The sequence below is a fragment of the Zophobas morio genome, unplaced genomic scaffold (genome assembly GCF_036711695.1).
Source record: "Zophobas morio isolate AGI-343-1 ecotype UQ-CSIRO unplaced genomic scaffold, CSIRO_AGI_Zmor_V1 ptg000030l, whole genome shotgun sequence".
Lineage (NCBI taxonomy): Eukaryota > Metazoa > Arthropoda > Insecta > Coleoptera > Tenebrionidae > Zophobas > Zophobas morio.
Genome location: NW_026972135.1, coordinates 14,120,860 through 14,144,018, shown reverse-complemented (window position 1 = coordinate 14,144,018; position 23,159 = coordinate 14,120,860). Strand labels below are relative to the sequence as shown.

Sequence of the window (23,159 nt, the reverse complement as noted above, 5' to 3'; positions counted from 1 at the left end):
TCTCCAGCCTTATTCCCGAAGGTGAAATACTCCGTAGTGTTGCCGTTACGGAAGGGAGAATACTTTGCTCTGCTTTTTCGTCGAAATCCTCCGGAAAGGAACCCTGGTCCCCTCCTGTAAGAAACTTTAGCTTCCGATCCCTGACCTTCGTTTTTACTTACGCTTAATTGGTGTTATGCCGATTCTACTTTAATCCGTCGCCTTCGACGCTGGTTCCGAAATTGAACCTACAGCTACTTCGCCACTTATCGGTCACTCTGGACCCTGATTTTACCCAAACTCACAGGGAATTATCGCGGGCGAACGCTGCTAAGAATCGACGTGTACTCGCTCGGAGTGTCGAAGGGAGAAAGGGATCGACGAGTCCTCCGAATCGAAGAAATTATCGACGCGCTTAAAGACATGCGTGGTACGCGCTAAAATACTCGCATCGTTTACAGGGTCGCGTTAATACAGGTGGTATGTGAACATATATTAAAATATGTTACAGTACCTACTGTTTTATTTGATAATTTCTTATTTTAAGCGTTATAACATAGTAAGGAATAAGACTGCACGTTTGTAAACTTGAAGCGGAGTTATTTCTGTGGCAGCCGCTCACGAGACCTCTGGAGAACCGTTTTTCCAGTTTGGAGTACCCCCGTGACGCAAAAGCGACCTCATCGCCAAGACGGGCCATTTAGTTTTCTGAAATAGAATATATTTGTCGATCTATACTTTTTATAGATATACAAACACGTTTAACAAAAAGAACAGCGAAGTAAATGTTTAAAACAATATTTTCAAAACGTTTAAACGAAAGACGAAATAAAACGTCGAATAGAAGCTGCTTCTTGAGAGGAATATTTTCTTAGGTTCCTCAAGGAAAGGAAAATGAGAAGCATCGAGATGGTCCTAGAATAGAGGAAGTATGTAATCTCTGGAAACAATATAAACACTCGAAAATTGAAAATGTGCTTTATAATGTTTGATACTTGAGAGCATTATCATTCTATATAAAAATAAGACAACAGGTAGTCAGTTTTTAAAATTGTGAACATTATAGAAGAAGAATTAGTTATAGATAATATTAAGATAATTGTCTTACAACAGAAAAAATGTACAAAACAGTTGTGTTTCTTGTTACTATTATTAAAGTGGTTTCATCTGTACGTGTAAGTTCTTCTCTTATCAACACATTTGAATGAAATTATTTCAGGTTGAAGATCCGATAGTAGAACTTCCAAAGGGCAAAATATTAGGACGCCAGGCGACAACTTTTGCTAACACACCTTTTTACGTTTTTCAGAAAATACCTTACGCAACTCCACCAGTTGGTGCACTTCGATTTAAGGTACTACATTTCTAGTAGGATTGCCATTTTTTTCAGTAATTCAGAATTACCAACACAAAAATTTGGTTCAATTATTTATTAATAGCGGCCCGTATTTCAGGCACCCCAACCTGCTGAACCTTGGGAAGGCGTTCTTAACACAACGTATTTAGATGTGAGTTGTTATCAACAAATAGGAGATTTCGAATCTGAGTCCGAAGATTGCCTTTTCGTCAATGTTTATACTCCAACGGTACGCATATTCTAGAATTTCACTATTTTTTCAATTCTATAGAAATCATTTTATAGCTACCTGTAGACAATGAAAATGTCTCTCTTCCTGTCATGTTCTTCGTACATGGTGGTGCATTCGTGAGTGGCTGGAGCATGTACTACCCGCCTGATCTCTTCATAGATAATGAAGTCATTTTAGTTACTATCAACTACAGACTAGGAGTTTTTGGTAACCTGTTTACTCTACCCATAAGTCAAAACATGTCTAAAAATGATTTTTTAGGCTTTTTATCAACAGGAGATGAAGTAATACCTGGAAATAATGGATTCAAAGACCAACGACTAGCCATACAATGGACCCACGACAATATACATTTGTTTGGTGGTGACCCAGAAAAAATTACTATTTTTGGCGAAAGTGCGGGATCAGTTTCCATTTCCTATCAGCTACTAAATTTAGATTCCGATGGTATTACTTGTAAATTGTTCAAAGCAATCACAATTCCAAAATTTTCAGGACTGTTCAGAGCGGCAATTTTACAAAGCGGTTCGTTTTTGTGTCCATGGTCTTACCAAAGAAACCCTAGAAGAATTGCCTTCGAAACAGCAGCAGTTCTAAATTCGACCTTCTCTAGTAGCGACGATTCGAATGCCCTGTTAGAATTTTTACAAAGTGTTAGCGCACATGATTTAGATGCAGCTGCGGAACAGTATTTGGAAAGCGTAAATGACTATAGTTTGAAAAATTAACAAAATAACTGAATTTTTTTAACAGATTAGTAACCCATGGGACGATAATTCTCCTAAAGGCATCAGCTACGGAGCTGTAACTGAAGTGAAAAATCCGGACGCTTTCATCACTAAGAAAATGTATGGGTTACTTCAAGCAGGGACTATTTTGAGGGTACCTGTCGTTATGGGTCTTAATTCCGAAGAAAATTTACTCTATAATCAAGGTAGTGAAAACATTCTGTGCAGGAAAATAAAACGACTATTGTGTTAATTTCAGACCCAGTTGCTCTGGAAGCAGTTCTAGAAGTATGGGACGACAATTTAGGTTTGCTTGTACCCGAGGACATGCAGATTACGGATAGCGACGAACTTCCCAGTAAACACAGTTGTGATATTGACGTGACAGGTACGTACTCACAAAAGAACAATAAGTACATCGCATGATTATGTCTTAACGATATACCTGGAACGTAAGCTATATAACATCACAATGGAGCACTCATGCTATGTAACAAACACGTAATGTTGACTACATTTACTAGATATCTCATTATTATGTCGCAGCGATATAGCTTGCGTGTAAGCATTTAAACATCACACTGTGGTACTCCTGTTATGTAACTAACACCTAGTGTTATAGTGAACCAAGAGGTATAAGGTTATATGGCCATCATAAAATTAGTTGACCGCAAATAAATACCCCATTTGTGTGGTTCGCACTAAGCTTACCGGTTGGCAATAAATCATCTTCTAAACATTTCTTGCTCATATTTAACAGGGCCGGCTTTCAAAGCGAGTGGTTATTTCGGAACCCTCAGCGGCTGCAGGTAGCAAAGAAATAGTGGAGTGGTGGATTTTCATATTTAGTGAAAGCCGCCCCTGAACGAAACCGCAAGAGCCGGTCGAGCTGTAGTGGACTCGTTATTTACGACTCTAAAACCTTTTCTATTGTAAACAACTTAACTTCGACACAATGGGATAATTTTATGATGGCCATATAACCTTATAGCTCTTGGTTCACTATAACTGCATTTACTAGATATCTCATTATTGTGTCGCAGCGATATAGGTGGCAGGTATGCATTGTAACATCACAATGGAGTACTACGGTTATGTAACCAATAAATAATGTTAACTGTAGTTACTAGATATCTGATTAATATATATATACATGCTTCGGAATGTTTTATTTTTATTAGTTAATTATGCAAAGTGTTTTTCAGTTGATTTTACAAAATGGCATGTTAAATCGAAAATTAACGTTTCTGACAGGGCAACAGCAAAAAACATTTAAAAACACAAATATCGAGTATTATATAGCTCTATTTTATATTTATTATTTATGTTTGTGTTGCAAGTAAATAGTATATTCATAAACAAAAGATGCTGAGTCTTAAAAAAAGAAATTTCTTCTCTGTCTTAAATCTTGCACAAGCGACATGACGTCAATAGTGAGTTGCTCTTAATTTTTTTTTTTTTCATATTATATTTCCTGTAATTATATTTATTTATAATTTTATTTTTATATGTCCATAACGACCTGCGCTTTATAAAACAGAACAAGAGACTTAATGCACATAGTTTATGATCAGAATTAAAAAATGTCCCATCTACCAGGTAATACGAATTAAGACTAGTAATGGGACATTATTTTTTAACCTCTGCGTATGCGTCACTGCCAAAAAGGAACAGTTATACATATACAGAATTTTGAAATGAGCTCGAAAAATAAAATGATATATTTCATTATTTTATTAATTCTAATGCGAAATATGTTGATCGGCAACAAAAGCAACAAAAAGAAAAAAATCGAAATTAAAAAACTAATCTATTTCAAGGTCAGCGATATCGTTCTTAAATAAAAATGAATTAAATAATTTCTTCACTTTGATCGTAAGGAAAATAAATAATAATTTGAATACGAAACAATAATTGATCATCGAGTTTTGTGTATTGACTTTCGCACTCAGTTATAGGTATATCTGTTTAGCATTACATTGGAAAAATCTAAACTTTTGAAAATTTAATCTTGGGCTCTAAAATAAACTGGTAATGTATAATGTATAATTAATTGAGTATTTTCATCGTTGATCTTTAAATTATTATTTATTCAAAAAATTCACTTAATTTCATATCCAATATGTAACTAACTGAAAACTGATAATAAAGCAGCAGATATGACGAAATAGTGTAGACTTTTTTTAATGTCGGTAATAGAGTGTATGTATAATAACTAGAGAGCGGAAAATATGCAGCAAAATTTTGGGAAATATGATCATATAACATGCATCAAATTTATGCAAATATGCAATAACTTTCTTAATATATGCAGAGATATGCAGTTGTACATGCTCCAAAAATTAAAAAAAGCGTAATAACCGAACTAAATTTATTTACAAATTGCAAAAACACCTTAGCTTTTATTACAAAAAAATACATAAATCATATTGCAAAATGTTTAATTAGATCTCACTGACAAATAAATGACATTTTTTAAGATCATATTCTTATACTCAAAAATAAATATAGGTAAACAGAACGAATTAAAAAATAGTAGTAATCGACTATTTAATTACTATTTTGGTAACAATATATTTTTAAATATTTTGCGAAATATTCTAACAAAAATTTTTCCGGTGATTCTAAAGTATGTATTTGTAAATAGAAAAACTGCGTACTTCGTCCACAGATGTAAAAATACTTATCGGATTAGAGCAGGCACAACAAAACACAGTTCCTTCTTGAAGACTAAGTTCGGGAAAAGGTTTAATTCATAAATTAATTTGAGTTATCTACATATTGACACACATCTCTATCGCTTTAAATACTTAAATGCAAACTCACGATGAAAAATAATAGGATAACGTCCCTTCGACCACCATAAAATATATCATTAATACACTTAAGTAACGAACAAAAATATTGAAATGAATGGTATTTCCAAAAGTAATTAGGAGCCAAATTTACCTGGAAGGATGGCTTAACACCCAAACTACTATAAAACCCAAACCTTTCCCAGTTATTTGAAGCTCAGGACAATATTTTCAATATGATTCATGAAATTTCGTTTTTCTAGAAAAATGCCGATCGAATGGCATTTTTTTTTTCAAAGTGGCACAAAAATTGATAAAAATGCAAAATATGCACCCGTTACGTGAAATATGCAGCAGAAGGCAAATATATGCAAATATGCAATTTTTTTTTTATAGCTGTATTCATTTTTAATTAGCATGATTCGTTCACATATTAATAGAGAGCGGATTTCTGTCGGGCTAGACAAGGCCAAACTCGGGACGGCTCGTACGGGATGGGAATTCATTGCAGTTACCGGCTGCATTTCGTTTATTTGAGATTAGAATAACGCTGCTTCGTTGCACTCTGCTGTTAATTCCAGTTCTCATTTACTTAGCCGTTTGATTAATAAATCGTTAATTGTATTTATGGAATAAAGTGACAATTAAATTCAGTGATTACCTATCACCCGCTACTGAGTCCCGGCGATGCAGCGCGTCCCCACCTATAATCGTGACGTAGCTCGACAGAAATCCGCTGTCTACATATTAAATATCAAGACTTATATACAAAAAATAACGGATATGCAAATTTCATAAAATCCGCTCTCTAATAATAACCAATACATCGGGTATGTTTCTGTTGTTGTCTTCGTTCGACACCACTGTATTTACAGTATTTAAGCAGGTATACGTTTCCGCCCCTAAAATCTCACGTACGGCATCCTTTGCCCACGTAAATACAGTACCTGGAATGAAAACAGAAGCAGAAATAGTTTTACAACACCTTATCAAAATTTAAATAAACACTATGGTATTATTTGAAATTTATTGTCAAAGATTATATGGTCAATTAGATGTGGGTCGTCGTACTCTTTAAAAAGTGACCTTCGTCAGTGAGTTCGTAATGCTTAATTAATAATTATATTCAGAGCGAAAAATACAACGGCTTTATTAGAAATACACCACAGACAAGTTTTTTTCATTGTAATAATTTCTAAGAATTATTTCTGTAAACTTGTTCACTTGAAATGTTATTTTGTAAGTACCTGCTTGGCAAATTATAAATAGAACATCTGTAAGGTGACCAGATTTCAAAAGTCCGAAATCGGAACATTAGTTTCCATTTCCATCGTAATCTGATATATAACTGCTTTAAAAATTTTTAGGTGTAATATACTAACAGTACTGACATCTGCTGACATTTAAAACTGTGCTGACAACCGTATCGATACAAGTTTTGTTCGCAATTTTTCACAAAATAAAATTACTATTCATGAAAATTAGTGATTTATCCGAAGATTTATCTTTATTCTTATCAGATTTATAGAAATCGGAACATTCACGGAATGAATGTTTTAATCGGAACATTTATTGGACGAAATTTGAAATCGGAATTATTGGAATATTGAAATCGGTACAGTTCCGATCAAATGGGAACGTCTGGTCACCTTAAACATCTGGGGTAATATAGGGAAGACCCAACGACACAAACAAAGCCATACAAATTCTTTGCCCATTGTCCCTGAAACGGGACAAGGTTTTGAAGAGTTCATTCGTCGAATTTTGATTTTATAAAGACGTTTATAAAGCGATATGGGTAGCAAAAAAACTAGAGAGTGGTTAATTTTGAATATTAAATTTATTTTATCTAATGAAAAAATAACGCTCAACTTCTGCATTTACTATCCACCAGATGTTTGGGGGGTGCAGTCGGACCTTTGTTGGTTTGGTTTGTCTATGAGTCGGACGATCCCTTTTTTCCGTATTTATGGTTATTGCACTTCACACTCACAGTGAAGCTGTCGAATTCCGTTTAGCCATTTGGTTCACAACCACCGAACCTTTCTCGTGAATCCGTAACTCACTTCATTTTTAATGCAGTTTTGTGAAATTGTGCCATTCAGTGTGGGTTGAATTTACACTAGGTAAGTTAATATAATTCTAATGAAGTAATCATTTTAATTTTTACATGCTTCTGTTGTTTTTGATAACTGTACGTAAATAACAACAACAGTTTTTTCAGACAAGCTGGAAATACCACCACATTAATCACTGACGATACTCCCGCTGATTTTGATGAACTTACGGTGATTGTTTTTGAAAGTGAGGCGCTTTGCCATAACATGTTGCAAAGGTATGTTACTGCAATTTTTTATGAACTAGGTGCTAATGAACATAATTTTACTCTAGACTCGAAACAAATACAAAAAATATGTGCGAAACAAAAGAAATTCTAAAGGCAACGAGTGAACAAATCTCCAATATGAAAACGTCATCAAATGTGACAAATCAAAAAGAAAACAGTAATAGAAGATATGCCGCCAAGACCATAGGTAAACAAATTTTGAGGAATTGGAAGATTATCTCTGCCTACTACAACAAGCAGGTTTCTTTGTAAGTTAAAAAAATACAATTAGTCCAGTCAAATTAGCGATCAACCTCGGAATGAGAGATAATAAGCTGAATTTTCGTATATACCTTCATTTTAGCGTTCTAAAAGTTGTCTCAAAAGTCTCATAAAATCTCGTGTCTGCGTCGTAAGTTATTCAAGGTTAAAGGTCAAGAAAAACATTATTTTGCGATTATCTCGGTTTCTATTGCTCTAATGATATTAACACTTATTATCATAATTGTAGACCACAAAATTTGGGACAAATTTTATTTGAAACATTTTTTGATACACTTAATCGTTTTTGAGATAGAGGGCAGTGGGCGCGCAGCGTTCATCCATACATACTGTAATGCAATCAACCGTAAATATCTGTGAATACTACCTTGAATTTTGAAAAATTTGTATTATTTATCAGTTAATACATTGCATTTAATAACATTTTGCATATTTTCAATACATTTATTTAATGATACTTACCTACTTTGTGTAATTAAAAACTCTTTAAATGACATATTTATTGTAGGTATATCTTAGGTTAGATTATTATATATCTTAAAGTTATATTAATGTTTTCAAAGTAAATTTTAAGGAAGTAAAACGAGTTAATATATTTTAATTTTATCTTTATTCAGCAGCTGTACATTTCTTACGATTGAAATTGAATTGCAGTGAAAATCTATAAATTTTTAATAATTTAAAGAACAAAAGTATCAATTTTCTTCTTCTTCACCGTCATCTTCTGGACGTTCGGGAATTTCTGTTTCATCGTCGTCATCTTCGGTGCCCTGAATTGTTGTTTCCAGACCTTCCAGTTATAATCATGATAGAAAAATAAGTATTTAAAAACTTACACATTTTAAAGATATAAATAAATTGAGATATACAATAAATATTTCATTAAATGAGTTTTTAATTACACAAAGTAGGTAAGTATTATTCTATGAATATATTGAAAATATGTAAAATGTTATTAAATACAATGTATTAATGGATTAATAATACAAATTATTCAAAATTCAAGGTAGTGTTCACAGATATTCACGGTTGATTGCATTACAGTACGTATGGACGAGCGCTGCGCGCTCACTGTCCTCTATCTCAAAAACGATTGAGCGCGGGAAAAAATATTTCAAATAAATTTTGTGCTCTACGATTATGATAATAATTGTTAACATCATTGGAGCAATAGAAACTGAGATAATTGCAAAAAACTGTTTCTTGACCTTTGACCTTGAATATCTTACGACGCAGACACGAGATTTTATGAGACTTTTGAGACAACTTTTAGAACGCCAAAATTAAGGCGTATACAAAAATTCAGCTTATTGTCTCTCATTCCGAGGTTGATCCCTTTTTTATGCTAAAATGACTGGACTAAATATATTTATATGTACTTAATATGTACTTACATATAACATAATTTTGGATATTATATACAGGTAGATGCCTGTAATACTATAACACTTTTTAGGAACCTACTAAACATGACACATTTCGCTTAACACGTTACATACATAGTGGGTTGCAGAAAAGTCTTATAGTGAAGCACCCTGTATGTTATACATACGCGGTGACTTCCAAATAGATTCGGAAAAAAAAATCCTTTAATTGTCACACGGATTCAAAGTAATTAAATTGCTGCTCCAGTTTCATGAAACAAATACGGAACATCTTGTTAAATGTAAATGATGCGGCAATGATTTATTCAGTTTCCATTGTGACTAAATTTTTTCTTTATTTTTGCTGTGTGTTGTTTAGATGAAAACAAATGGCACTGAATGAGGTGTAGATCTTGATATTTTTTCCCCTGAATTAGGACTACATAAGAGAAATTACTTAAAATTTTCTCTACTTCGTGATGTTGTGATTTTATTTTCCGAACTTATTTCAGAGTCACTCGATATATACACATAAAAATATTTTCTTCTTTTCTTATTTCAGGAACTGCTATTGTCCCAGATAGGTGGTAATGGGAAAAAGAACAATGTGGGGCGAATATTAAAAAAAAAAAACAGCGAATTTGCTGTAGCTTGTTTGTTCGGTAGGAAAATTCCAAAATGGCTGGGACAAAAACAATGAATATTATGAAAGGTATTTTTTTTGCAATAAATATAATTATTATATATTTTTTTTTTGAAGAAATTACAATGAAGACCCATTCCGCAATAGAAAAAGAAGTAGAACAACGCTGCTCGAGTGGTTACGGCATTCTAGTCAACGCCTGAAGAAAGAAAAAACAACGACAGTTTATAGTTTCTGTGTCTTTTTTTAAGTATAAATTATATTGTATTATTTTCGAATTAGGAAATCATATATATATTTATTTATTTATATTATGAATTTATATTAATTTTTGTATTTTATTACTTATTACATATTATATTTTTTCAAACATTGAATAAAATAATAATTTACTGTAAGCTCTAAATTTTACTCTCCATATCCATATTCCTAAATGGTAACTAGACTTTCTGAAATGCCTATTCATATCGCATAGATCATGTTAATAAAATATACTGAGAGTCATATGTTTGCGATGTTGCGATATATACGTAACGTCTATGTCCATTTAATACGTTATATTGGCGTTTAAAATAAAACGTAACAGATACATCAAAATATAGAGAATCTAGCGACATATTAACACAACGTTATGATGATGTACCAGCGAGCACGTCTCTAGTCTGAAACAATGTGGATATCACCAGTATGTTACAAGCATGGGTCACTGTTGATTACATTACATAGCACAGGGAAAGCAAATGTACGCAGTTTGGGATGTAACAGCTAACAAGATCGTAGACAGAGTTAAGTGGCATTAACATCGCTACAACGTAACTGTGTTTACTGGGTTACAGAAATGGGAAAATCCATTCGAGATATTTATACAGACGGTGAACCCTTTGGTACACGCTTGGGAGATGGTGTTCGAGTATACTTACCAAAATAAATTAAAGTGACAACGTGCTAATGTGCTTTTAGTCTTCCAGTGACACTTGTTTCAGTCGACCAGTGACCAAGCATGCAGAACTAGCATCCGCTTTCAATGACATTTACTTTTACGAGTTTTCTTATGATGGAGCACCTGGCAATATTTCTGTACACTACGATGGTGCTGAAAGTGTGGGTCATACTGAAGAACTGTCATATCTTTTTTGTAGTAGTATATTAGGGTGTAGCTTTAGTGAATTTACAGAATGCGATACACTTACATCGCAACGACTCATCACACTTTGGACAAATTTTGCAAAATATCAGTAAGTGAAGGAAGTATTTTAGAGATTTTTATCACTGATGGTTTTTTTTAGAAATCCAACGCCAGAAATGTCAGAGCTGTTCCAAAATATTACGTGGCCAAACCTTGTTGTCGAAGATGGTGATTTTCTTTATCTAGATATTAACGAAGAATTGGAAATTAAAAACCATCCCAAGGCAGAAATTATTAGGAAGTGGAATAGTCTTTATGATAGTTTGAATTTTACTGATTTTGACACTTACTAAAATATAGTTATAAAGTTGGGGAGATCTAAACAATTCTCTATTGGAGGATTGTTTATATTTAGCACGGAAAAACAAACATGAGTCATCGTTTTAAGTTGATTTAATAAATATGTACTTACTAAGATTTGGATTTTTATTTGTTATTAATACGTTACTTTATCTTTATATAGTAGTAATTTTATATTGTTCTGACTCATATGCATGTTATCTAATACTTGAAATGAAATCATTTGAAGGTCACGAACAATGGCACTGCCAACACGTGAACACCTCTATTAAAAAAAAACCAGAGGCATAAATAATACACCTGTATATTATAGCGCATATTGCAATAAAAAGTACGGACAATGAAAAATATATTTAGGCAGATAACGAACGGGAAGAAATGGTCTTCAGCAAGAATAAGCTTTAGTTTCAAGTGTTTGTTTATTTATACATCGGAAAAATGTCACGTAGAAATTTGTTTGTATATACTTAATATAACTTTTTAGTTATGAAAGTCTTATTAATATTATCAATAGATGCAAAATAAACATGAATAGATAAGCACCACTGACTTATTTAGATGATTATTTTGTTAACTGTTCTTATCTTAGTTATTTGTAAAAAAAAACTCAAATTATTGCCAAATTACGTAAATCACCGCTTTATGGTTCATTGTCCTTGAACCGGAATCCCCAGACAAGCTTTGCGTGATGTGTTTATGCTAATTAGTAGGAATAATGTGAATAAAAAGCGCCAGTAGATTTTCCTCAAACAAACTGAAAACACATACACGAAACAATGTGCTTTAAACTGTTAAACAGCTATTTAAGACTGGGCAAATTTTTCGCTCTTACTCCTCCTTCCATTGAAACCTACAAAAACTCAAAATTCCGTCAAATTCATCAAGTGTTTATGATTCTACTCACCATTACTTGTGTCACGATATCTGTGTATTTCAGAAATTTCTATTTACAATACAATCTTGCAAAAATAACAGTGTGCCTTCTTACCGATTTTGTGCTGTGTATTTTTTGTTGTCGAGTAGTGTTTGAAACATCTAAAGTGTCACAATGGGTTGAATTAATTAACTGCTTAAAACAAACAACCTGCTTATTAGAAGAGACAGACAATAGTAAAGAACAACGAATGCAGTGGAAATTTATAGTGCCTCAAGTGGTTTTTTGGATTATCGCAATTTATATAAATGTTTACTGGTTTACTATTTTGGGAGTCCTAATATTACAACAATACGGATTCGAAGTTTTGCAAAATTATGTCCAGTTCTTTTACACCTTTTATGTACACACGATTATAGACATGATTCAACGGAGATATAAAGCTTTGAAGCACCACTTCGAAAATAGATTCGTAGCAAACGACAAAAATTTAAATCAGATGGGGCATTATGCTTGCATGTTGAAGGAGACCATGAACACATTTAACAGTATTTTTGGATGGTCTTTATTTTTATTAATCACTTTTACCACTCTTCAGTTTCTTAATTATTTAGAATATAATCTCCACAGTCAAGAATTTGGAACAGAAAATGTGACTCAGACTATAATAGCACAAGTTCTAGCTATCCTTGCGTCCTTCGTAGGTACTAGTTTCTGTGTATTTTACGGTTTTAACCAGTTTGTTGTAGATACCTACTAGTATGTTGCTTCTAAAATGTGACAATGTGATGGAAGAATTTGAGGGAATTGTTTTTTTGGTATCGAAGTCCAGTACAAAACTTATAGATCCACGAATAAGGGAAGAAGTAGATAGATTTGGTAACATTCTTGCAACAAACCTTCCCCACTTTAGTGCAGCCAGATTTATTTTCCTTGGGCGAAATACACTATTGGGTATATTTGGAACCGTTGCTACGTTTTTCATAGTTGTAACTACCTTTGAACCCAAAGCAAGATCAAATATTCTTGAAACAGCAGCGAACGTTTCTCTCCCCAGGACGTAAAAATTTTATTTGAACTAAAACAGTTGTAAAACCAACATCGAACACAAATTTATTATAAACTAGCTGACCCCGCGAACTTCGTTTCACCTACAACTTAATTTTGAATCTGCAAAATCGAATGCTTTGAAATCTTGTAGATTTTTAAACATATGATAAGCATAATAAATTTTTATTCAAAATATATTTACTTATCCCCTCCAAAAAATTGATGACGTCAGCCCAAAATTTTGCCAAATGAATCCTATCTAAAATGTCCAAAATAGGATGAGACTATACTTGTGATTTATCATTCCATTCATATTTTTTAGTTTTGTTTATAGGGGATGTCTCAAAAAAATTAATCACTGAGTCAATTTATTTTATTGATTGAATCAAGAATTGCAAAACTGAATTTTGAAATATTGCAGACGTTTTGAAGTTACTGTTTGACATGGTAGGTTTTCAATCAAAATATATCTGTTTATCAAGCTCAAAAACTTGAAGACGTCATCTCAAGATTTTGCCGAATAAATCCTATCTAAAATGTGGAAAACATCATCAGTATATTTTCGTAATTTATCATTGCATTCATATTTTTTAGATTTGCTTTTACAGTGACTCAAAAAAATATATGGATCACTGAATTTATTTTAGTGAATAACTCAAGAGTTGCAAAAATGAATACTTTGAGATCTTGCAGACGTTTTAAAGTTATTGTAAGCATGGTAAATTGTTAAGAATATTTATTTATTCCCCCCAAAAAATTGATGGAATGGCTCACTCGATTTTCGCAGATAATTTTGGGAATACAATACAGTTATTTTTAGTATTACACTGCACCAATCCAAGGTGGTATACGTGTTGATAGTAAATGTTGATTAGGTCATCACAAAATTGTGTGAAGAACAGACTCAACTCGAAAATGCTGAATAGGTTTCATTATACTTTTGGTGCCAAAGAAGTTCTGTCGAAACAACGTTCGATCAATTTTTTGACAATGGTTGATATAAATAAAACTCAGTAGATGCTCATACTCGAAATACGAAGTATCTACTCTACAAAATATTTCTAGTTTTTCTAGATGATACTAATACTTCAGTAAGTAACAGTTGATGCTCAAGTAGCATCTCGATACAACAAAAAAGGACAACAGTGACAGTGTTCAACCATCAAGGCAAAAATCGAGTCACCAAAATATAAGTTAGCATGGGGTAGAGACCTTAAGATGGGAATCTCTATGGCCAGTGTTAGAAAAAACGCACTGCACAATTTATGCATAAATAAAAGTTAATTACATGAAAAGTTTTCGATATTCCTGCTCCTAATGTGTTTTTCAAACTGAATGTACCTTTTGACGACGTTCCACGTTCATGAAAGTCACCATGTTTAGTTAAAATTCACTCTTATAACGATCCTACTGGTTTTCTAAACTGCTTTACAGACAGCTCAGTTATTTGCCACGCCGATGCTCTTTTCTAGATTAAATGCTCACAAAACGCGTAGATGTTCAGTTTGTGTCCGGGGAGATACAATGTTTCCACGTAGGTACTCAGTACATAGAGTAGATGCTCAGGTATATAAGAGTAATAATGAAGTAGGTACTTCGTACTTCGAATATGAGTATCTACTCAGTTTTATTCATACCACCCAATGTCTCGCTTCAATGTTTGATTATGTTAATTATGAACACAACGCTGATCAACTTCCATATTCGAATTATCCATGAAATAAATCATTGCCGTTTGCACCTGAGGTAGTTCGTCGCACATTTGATTGACTTCGTGGACCTATGTGAGCTTGTCGTCTTCTCGGCATTTTAATGAACTTCATAAAACGACACAGAATTATTTTCACAGTCAATCAAATCTGTAAATTTTGTCTTGAGAATTTTAAAATATTGAAAACTTCAAATTAAATCCTCGAATAACGGTAGGTAAAGTTTGAGGTTTTGTCGAAACCAACAAAGTGAATATAGGTAAAAAGAATGACAGATCAAAATGAATAAGAAACTTTCGCAATGTGTAATTAAATTCACTTTAACTAAGACTTTTCTTAAAATAAACGACGTTTTTTTTTACGAAAAAACAAAGAACGATTTGAAATGCAATATACTTTTCACAATCGCACGGAAGAATTAGTTTTGAATGACACGTCAGTTAGACGACAGGTCCGTCAGAAACTATTGAAATTAATTCGAAGTGGCGATTCCCATACAAAATTTTTAGAATTTTTTTATTTTTTGACTGTTCTTTTAAGTTATCCTTATTTTTTTTATTTATAAACCATCCCCGTAATATAAAAAAAATTTCAAATCGGTCAAGCCGTTTTTGAGTCTTAGCGAGACTAACAGGAACAGCAATTGATTTTTATTTTATAAACGATTAAAAAATGGGGGTTGGTGGTAGAAAGGTAAAAATTTAGGGTTATGTATATTTTTTGTTGCCAAATGTTAAAAAAACAAAAATAAAAAATTTTGTCCAAAAAATAGATACACATTTTTTAGGGTGGGATACCCTTATCACTTAGGGGTTTAAAAAATAGTTTACAACTTATTGTCAGACCTACCGAATACGCATAAAAAATTTCATACAAATCGGTCAACCTATTTCGGAGAAGTTCGGTTACAAACACTGTGACGCGAGAATTTTATACATAATGCATTATTATTTTAGAACAAATTTCATTACCATAAAAAAGGTTATACTGACTCGACCTTAAAAGATAGACATATGCTGTCGCGGACTTTTCTTTAGATCTTTTAGAGGGGAACAATTTCGTCATACATGATTTTCACGGAACTTTAACCGTTTAAGCAGCGTAAGCAACGGAAGCTGTCAAAGGAGGAATAATTTTCCCGTTTTTCCGAATTTTTCATTGCTACTTCGCTCCTAATTATCGTAGCGTGATGTTATATAGCCTATATGTAGATATGATACATGGACTATCCAACACAAAAAGATTTTTTGAATTTGAACCAGTAGTTTCTGAGATATGCGTATTCAAATAAACAAAAGCTTCAGCTTTATTATATAAGTATAGATTATGTTATACATATTATAAATATAAGCGAACACTGATATATTCTAAATATTCGTATGGTTAGAAAACAGCGAAGAGTGTGATTTTTAACGAATATTTAAAACGGATTTCAAATGAAACTACAATTTCACCCACAATATTTTTGCCGATTTGAGTAATTATTATCGGAATGCGAAATACACACGCAAGAAAAATATAAATTACACTTTTCGGTTAATCAATACCATACTTTCTTTGTTTGTTAATTTCATGTATGTGTGGTTGAACCCTAGTATTACAAATTTTGGTAAAAATTTTAATAATACCTTTGTCATAAAACTGGGAAATATACATTTTTCATGTCCCGCATATGTAATATTATTGTTTGAATGAATAATGTGAATGTAAGATACATATTGGGCTTTATCAGCGTAAAATAATCCTCTGTTTTTATTAGAGTTTGTACATTTTTTAAATGTACAATTTTTTTTTGTCTATTACTTTTAAAAATAGGTCTCATTTGTGTACACGTCTCTATATTTTATTTTAATACAAACTTTTGGCTGTAATATAAAATAATTATGTATATATCCTGCGATTTCAGAATAATGAAAACATTTGTAAATATCAAGTGATGTATATATAAAAAAGACTGGTGTTATGTTTTGCTATAAACGTAGAAAAATATTGTGATATTCCAAACATCCAGACTTATATTGACATGCGAAATTAAAAAAAAATGATTTTCACTATGAACGTCTATCAAAATGGAACCCTACAACATTGTGTTTGTTTTTTTTTGTGGCCGAATGCATTCAGATGCAAAGTGGTGGACTCCAAGGTTGGAAAAATACCGCTAAATAAAACATAAAATACCTATATGGAGGACACCAAAACTCTTATTCCTCCATCCTGATAAAAAAAGCAGCGACTAATTTGGGCAGGTTTAAGACTTCTTATAGTTCTCACCTACAAAAAAAAACTTGCCTAACTTTCCCATTGAAATCAAATCAAACGTTCTGAAATAATCAAATATTTGAATATCGCAAAATATAAAATAGAAAGTCTGAATTAAATTAACTGAATGGGAATACACACATTATTACGGATGTATGGCGGCAAATTTAAATTATGGAAACAGGGTATTACATATAATTGCAAGGAAGAAAAACGAACAAAACTAAATTATGCCACACTTTGTCAACAATTCAAACTAAGAATTTACGTGACGTTAAATTATGCCACACTTTATCAACGATTCCAACAAAGAATTTATACGATGTTAAATTATGCCATGGTCCAAGTTACTGCTTACTTAAAACATTAGCTTTGAGAGTTTATATCGTGAACTGTCCCCAGCTTACCCCAAATAAACACATGATAAATAAACACAAAATGCAGTTCACTATATTATGAATTCTATCGCACATTCCACGGTCGTTTTTCTCAAAGTAGGACAACGTTTTGTTAATTTAACGGCCGTAAATGAACTATTAGCAATCTTGTGTCAGGAATTAAGAAGTGTTATTATAATGTAACACTCCTCTCGCGGAAACCTGTAACCCATAGAGAGCGCGTCCCCGGGTGGCGGATTGGGCAATGCCGGACCCGGTTTTCCGGTGGGTAGGAGGGAAATAAAACACCTCCCGCTGACCAACAGGTGGGGCAGAAGGGGCTTCTAAGCCGTAAAGAAGGCAATCCTTCTAGAAAAAGGAAACTTCGATAACAAAACCCTGGTCCTTCTAGAAGGGGGTTGGGCCATCGGGCTAACTCCTCGATACTCGGAATAAGGAACTGGAACAAAAAACAACGAAAACTGCAAAGAAAAGGGATAATGATTTACGCAATATGGAACGTACAAGGACTCTCTCGGAAATCAAATGAAATAATATCGGGGCTAAAGAATATAAAAGCAGATGTCGTAGTGATAACAGAAACTAAAAAGAAAGGTAATGGCTTCGAAAACTGGGGACACAACGACCACTTCTACAGCGGCGTACTTAAAGATCAAAGAGCCCAGCAAGGAGTGTCCATTCTAATACGTACAACACTAAGAAAATATATTACCACTTGGGAAGCCATCAACCAACGATTTATAAAAATAAACCTTACAATTAAAGGATATAAAATAACAATATTGGGAGTATATGGTATAAACGATGACTCCCTCGATAACGTCAAAGAGGATTTTTTCGAACAACTGAACGACGAAATCAACCGAATAGGAACATCGAGAGAGATCATTATTTTAGGAGAGCTAAACTACCGAATCGGACAAGAAGCCAACAGCTAAGTACTTGGAAATAGATTATTAGCGATATGTGCACAAAACAACTTACGAATACTAAATGGCTTTTCTCAACACCGCAACATACACAAATATACATAGACACAGTCGACCCGAAATTTGAAGTCTATAATCGATTTGTCAGACAAAATACTAAGATGAAGATTCAGGATGTTAAGGCATGCAGAGGACCATCGTGCGGCAGCGATCACTACCTGCTCAAAATCAAAGTTGTACGAGCAAATAAAAATGGACAAGTACCTAGGGATGAAAATAACACAGGACGGAACTCAAGGCAAAGCAACAAAAGAAAGGAACTCGTAAGGAAGAAAAGCCATATCCATGATAAATGGAATGCTATGGGATCCGCATGTCTCAAAAGTGAACAAACACCGAATATACAACAGCATTGTGAAGAGCATCGTCACATATAGAAGCGAAGTATGGCAATTAAAACAAAACACTGAGAAAATGCTACTGATAACGGAGGAGGTCGACAGGTAAATCGAGGAAGGACATAGTACCAAATGACAGAATTCGAGAAATCATGGGGGTCACACATACAATAATTGACGACATCAAAACAAAACAGTTGATCTGGTATGGCCATCTACAGCGAATGGCTGAAAATAGACTTCCAAAACAAATTTTGACATGGACACCACACGGAAGAAGGACAACAGGGACACCTAGAAGCAGTTGAGAGGAAGGAACTGATAAAGAAATAAAAGAACGAGATCTACCAGAAGGCCTCTGGAGAGACAGGGAAGAATGGCGGTTAGCAGTCGGAAGACGTCGTAGAACGTTTTGAAACCGAATTATATAATGTAACACTCAATTATAAGCATCCAGAAACCTTATTTATAACTTGATAAGCAAAAAGATGAGTCCTGAATAAGTAAATCTCAGGAAATATTCTAGCAAGTGTTTAATCTGAACAATCTCATGACTGTTCAATTGTGTACGAACCAGTAACGATTAAAATCTTAACATGAACTGTGAATTTACAGACAATAAACCAAATTTACACCACATGTTAGCATCGGTCGAAAATTCACAGATTTGTCATTATGTTAAAAAATATTTTATAATGCATTGCCGGGGAGGGGCACTATTTTCAACATTTATTCTAATATCGAACCTATCATTAATATAAATTTAAAAAAAAATCTTATATACTCTTCCCACTAATTATATATTTGAAAAAGTGAAGTTAGATTAGACGATCGATGACAGCTGTCGTCAATCATAAATTTGAATTTCAGCGCAGCCATACTTCAAAAAAAAAAGAAAAAACAATGTCAACCTGATGAACTTTTTAAATGAACACCATTGTGTAAAGCACGATATAACATATAAAAATTTAGTAAACATAAACATACAAGGGAAATAAATTAGTGTCGCTCAAATTCATGATTTAGTATTTTTTTGTAATTTTGTGAAATAGGTTTTAACCGTCTTGTTAAACCGCATATTAGAATAGTTATGCTTTATAAATAACTTTTCTTGAAAACTAAACCAGTATATAAAATTTTAAACAAGTTTGAATTTCAGAAAATTTGTGACAACTAAAACATTTTATTTGAGGTAGGGTTAGCAGTATCGAAGTGTAAACAATGAAGTATGTATACGAATTTGCAAATTTGCCCACTGTATATAAATAAATATTTTAAATATGAATTGAGGAACAGAAAATTATAATTGCTGAAATCAGTAGCGGGTACATCAACTGCTAAGTGGTATTGACCTCGTATTCACTTTAGTTTAGGAGAACAATAATTATGACAGTGGCTAAAATTAGTCATACTTAAAAAGCACGTTACTCATAGTTTCCAGTTTTATCTACTATTAATATGTTACATCACCTGAATTATAGCAGCAATTTTGTTTTATTGTGACTCACGTGCATGTGATCTAGTACTTGAAAATAAACATTTTGTTAAATCTCAATGGACAGTTTTATATTGACACAATTGATATATAATATAAAATCTCTTGCCTTGTTGTTCTAAATCAGTAAGAACAATGCAGTACAAAACCTTTCTTCTACTTTTAATTTTGGTCACTCATACTTATTGTGTAAGTAAAAAAAACTTGAAATAATAGATGTTGTAAAAACTGTTCTTTCAGGCTGAAAATCCAATTGTTGAATTACCGACTGGAAAAATACAAGGTCGCCTAATAACCACTTTTGCAAATAAAACCTACTATACTTTCCGGAAAATACCATATGCAACTTCGCCAGTAGGATCCCTTCGATTTAAGGTAGAACGTAGTAACATTCAAATTTATAAATTATTTTAACTGATATGTTAGGCACCACAACCTGCTCAAAAATGGGATGGTATTCTTAATACTACATCTATAGACGTCAGCTGCTACCAGCTTCAAATCAATCAACCTTCTGATTCAGAAGACTATTTGTTTCTTAATGTTCATACACCAGAGGTATTATTGTAAATACATTTTCATACATTTTCATTTTTGACGTCTTTTTAGCTTCCTGAAAATGATCCGAAAGTTTCTTTTCCTGTTATGCTTTACATAAACGGTGGTGGATTTATGCAAGGATCTAGTATATTTGCACCACCAGATCTGTTCGTAAATCATGATGTCATTCTAGTTACTATTAACTACCGTTTAGGAGCTTTTGGTGAATTTCTACAACTCTACAAATTTAACAAAATTACTAATTATGAAAATTTTCAGGATTTCTTTCAACAGAGGATGAAGTAATTCCTGGAAATAATGGCCTGAAGGATCAGCGTCTTGCAATACAGTGGACTCATGAAAATATTCACTTATTTGGTGGAAATCCAGAAAAAATAACAATTTTTGGACAAAGTGCAGGCTCAGGTTCAGTTGCCTATCAACTACTTAATCAAGAATCATCGGGTTTGTTCCTTCGAGTTTCTACGAAATTAGTTATTATAATTCCAAATTGTAGGACTTTTCGCAGGAGCGATTTTAGAAAGTGGTACCTTCTTGTCTCCTTGGGCTTTACAGAGAAATGCTAGACAAATAGCCTTCCGCACAGCTGCATTATTGAATTCATCCTTTTCAGCTAGTAATGATTCCACGGCGTTGCTTGACTATCTACAAGGTGTTAAAGCTGAGGACTTGGATGCAGCAGCCGAACAATACGTACTAAAAGTACATGCGTAAGATATTGTATAGTCTAAAGTGTAATTACGTTTAAATATCCAGGTAAGCACCCTGTGGGAATATGACAATCCGCAAGGCTACTTTTATGTGCCTGTATTAGAAGTAAAAAACCCTGATGCTTTCATTACTAGAAAAATGTATGGACTTTTAAAAGCCGGAAACATAATAAAAGTACCAATTATAATAGGTTTTAATTCTGAGGAAAGTATAGCCTTTCACCAAGGTACGTAAATTAAAAGTGTTTGTAACTGTTAATTGAGTATTGTTAGATCCCAGTGTTTATCAGTCAGTCTTGGAGGCATGGGATGCAAACTTAGATTTGATAGTTCCAATCGACATGCGAATTACTGATCCCGAAAAACAATCAGAGATGGCACGTTCAGTTCGAGACATTTATACAGAGGGTGAACCTTTTGGAAATCGTCTCGGGGACGCTATTAGAGTAAATCATTTTTTAATTATTTGTAATTCGTCTACGAAAATATTGTCATTTCAGTATGCTAGCGATAACGGTTTCACCAGATCTATAATTAAACATGCCGAATTATATTCTGCTTTTGCCGAAACCTACTTCTACCAGTTCTCGTATGATGGAAAAACAGGTGGTATTTCTGTACATTACGATGGTGCTGAAAGTGTTGGTCACAGTGAAGAAGTTTTGTACCTATTATGCAGTGGAGAGGGTTGCAACTACAGTAAAGTCTCAGAAAATGATAGTATTACATCAGAACGACTGATTAAACTCTGGACCGATTTTGCTAAATTCCAGTAAGAATGGAAACTTCACAGTGTATTTTGTTTTAACTAATGTTTTAGAAATCCTACACCAGAAGAGTCAGAACTGCTACAAAATATCACTTGGCCTCCACTTTCGGTGGTTGGTGGAGATTTTCTGTATCTTGATATCAACGAAAATTTGGAAATCAAAAATCACCCAAAATCCGCAACTTTTGGTAAATGGAATGAACTTTATGATGCTTTGGGTTACAGCGATTTTGATACTTACTAATTTGAACAATCCATGGATTCGCCCATTCATGTTATAAATTTATGTATCTCCAGAGGCTTTTCAATAAATATTATCAAACATAACAAAATGAAACTAATTCCGAAATTTACTTTAAAAGCATGTGCTGAAATTGTTACTTTTCCACCAAAGTTAAACCCACTGTGTATGGTGTTGATGTTCGCTGTTCGTGTACAGAAATACGGTCGTACTTGAATAGAATTTATTTTATCAACATAACAACTTAAAACTAACAATAACGAGTTGGACGCGACTCGGGACACAACCACTTTCGTAGACCACGCGAATGAAAGAGAGCGAGCGTCGGTTTATTTTTCCCGTGTTTCTTGTTCTTCGGGTATCCTCGTTCATCCCGAAGTGATTGTCCAATCCGGCGGCAGGGTAATGTTGCCTAACTTTTAGGAGCATGATAATTGCATGCCCACAATGGTATTGCTCTATCCTGTTGGGAGAAACCTCTATGGAGTTCATCATCTTGCTTGTATCTTTCTCGAGTTACTGAACCTTGTCAAAATAGAGGTCCATATACTTATATTAGAGAAACTGCTGACCA

At 33.4% G+C, this 23,159-nt stretch overlaps 3 protein-coding genes across 3 annotated transcripts; all 3 read left to right on the top strand.

Annotated features, from left to right (window-relative positions):
- The first annotated feature begins 1,097 nt into the window (after positions 1-1,097).
- Positions 1,098-11,185, top strand: LOC135138635 (juvenile hormone esterase-like). Its single transcript, XM_064068613.1, has 11 exons — positions 1,098-1,154; positions 1,199-1,333; positions 1,434-1,565; positions 1,622-1,775; positions 1,830-2,015; positions 2,064-2,269; positions 2,322-2,502; positions 2,556-2,654; positions 10,543-10,616; positions 10,667-10,941; positions 10,993-11,185. Exons 1-11 carry the CDS (start codon positions 1,098-1,100, stop codon positions 11,183-11,185), a joined length of 1,692 nt encoding a protein of 563 aa, XP_063924683.1.
- Positions 11,186-17,961: 6,776 nt separating this feature from the next.
- Positions 17,962-18,420, top strand: LOC135138634 (uncharacterized). Its single transcript, XM_064068612.1, has one exon. The coding sequence runs from the start codon at positions 17,962-17,964 to the stop codon at positions 18,418-18,420; it is 459 nt and encodes a 152-aa protein (XP_063924682.1).
- Positions 18,421-20,404: 1,984 nt separating this feature from the next.
- LOC135139100 (juvenile hormone esterase-like) lies at positions 20,405-22,685 on the top strand. Its single transcript, XM_064069190.1, has 10 exons — positions 20,405-20,493; positions 20,545-20,679; positions 20,731-20,862; positions 20,914-21,067; positions 21,124-21,309; positions 21,362-21,567; positions 21,622-21,802; positions 21,849-22,021; positions 22,076-22,347; positions 22,396-22,685. The coding sequence occupies exons 1-10, from the start codon at positions 20,440-20,442 to the stop codon at positions 22,586-22,588; spliced, it is 1,686 nt and encodes a 561-aa protein (XP_063925260.1). The 5' UTR covers positions 20,405-20,439; the 3' UTR covers positions 22,589-22,685.
- The last annotated feature ends 474 nt before the right edge of the window (positions 22,686-23,159 follow it).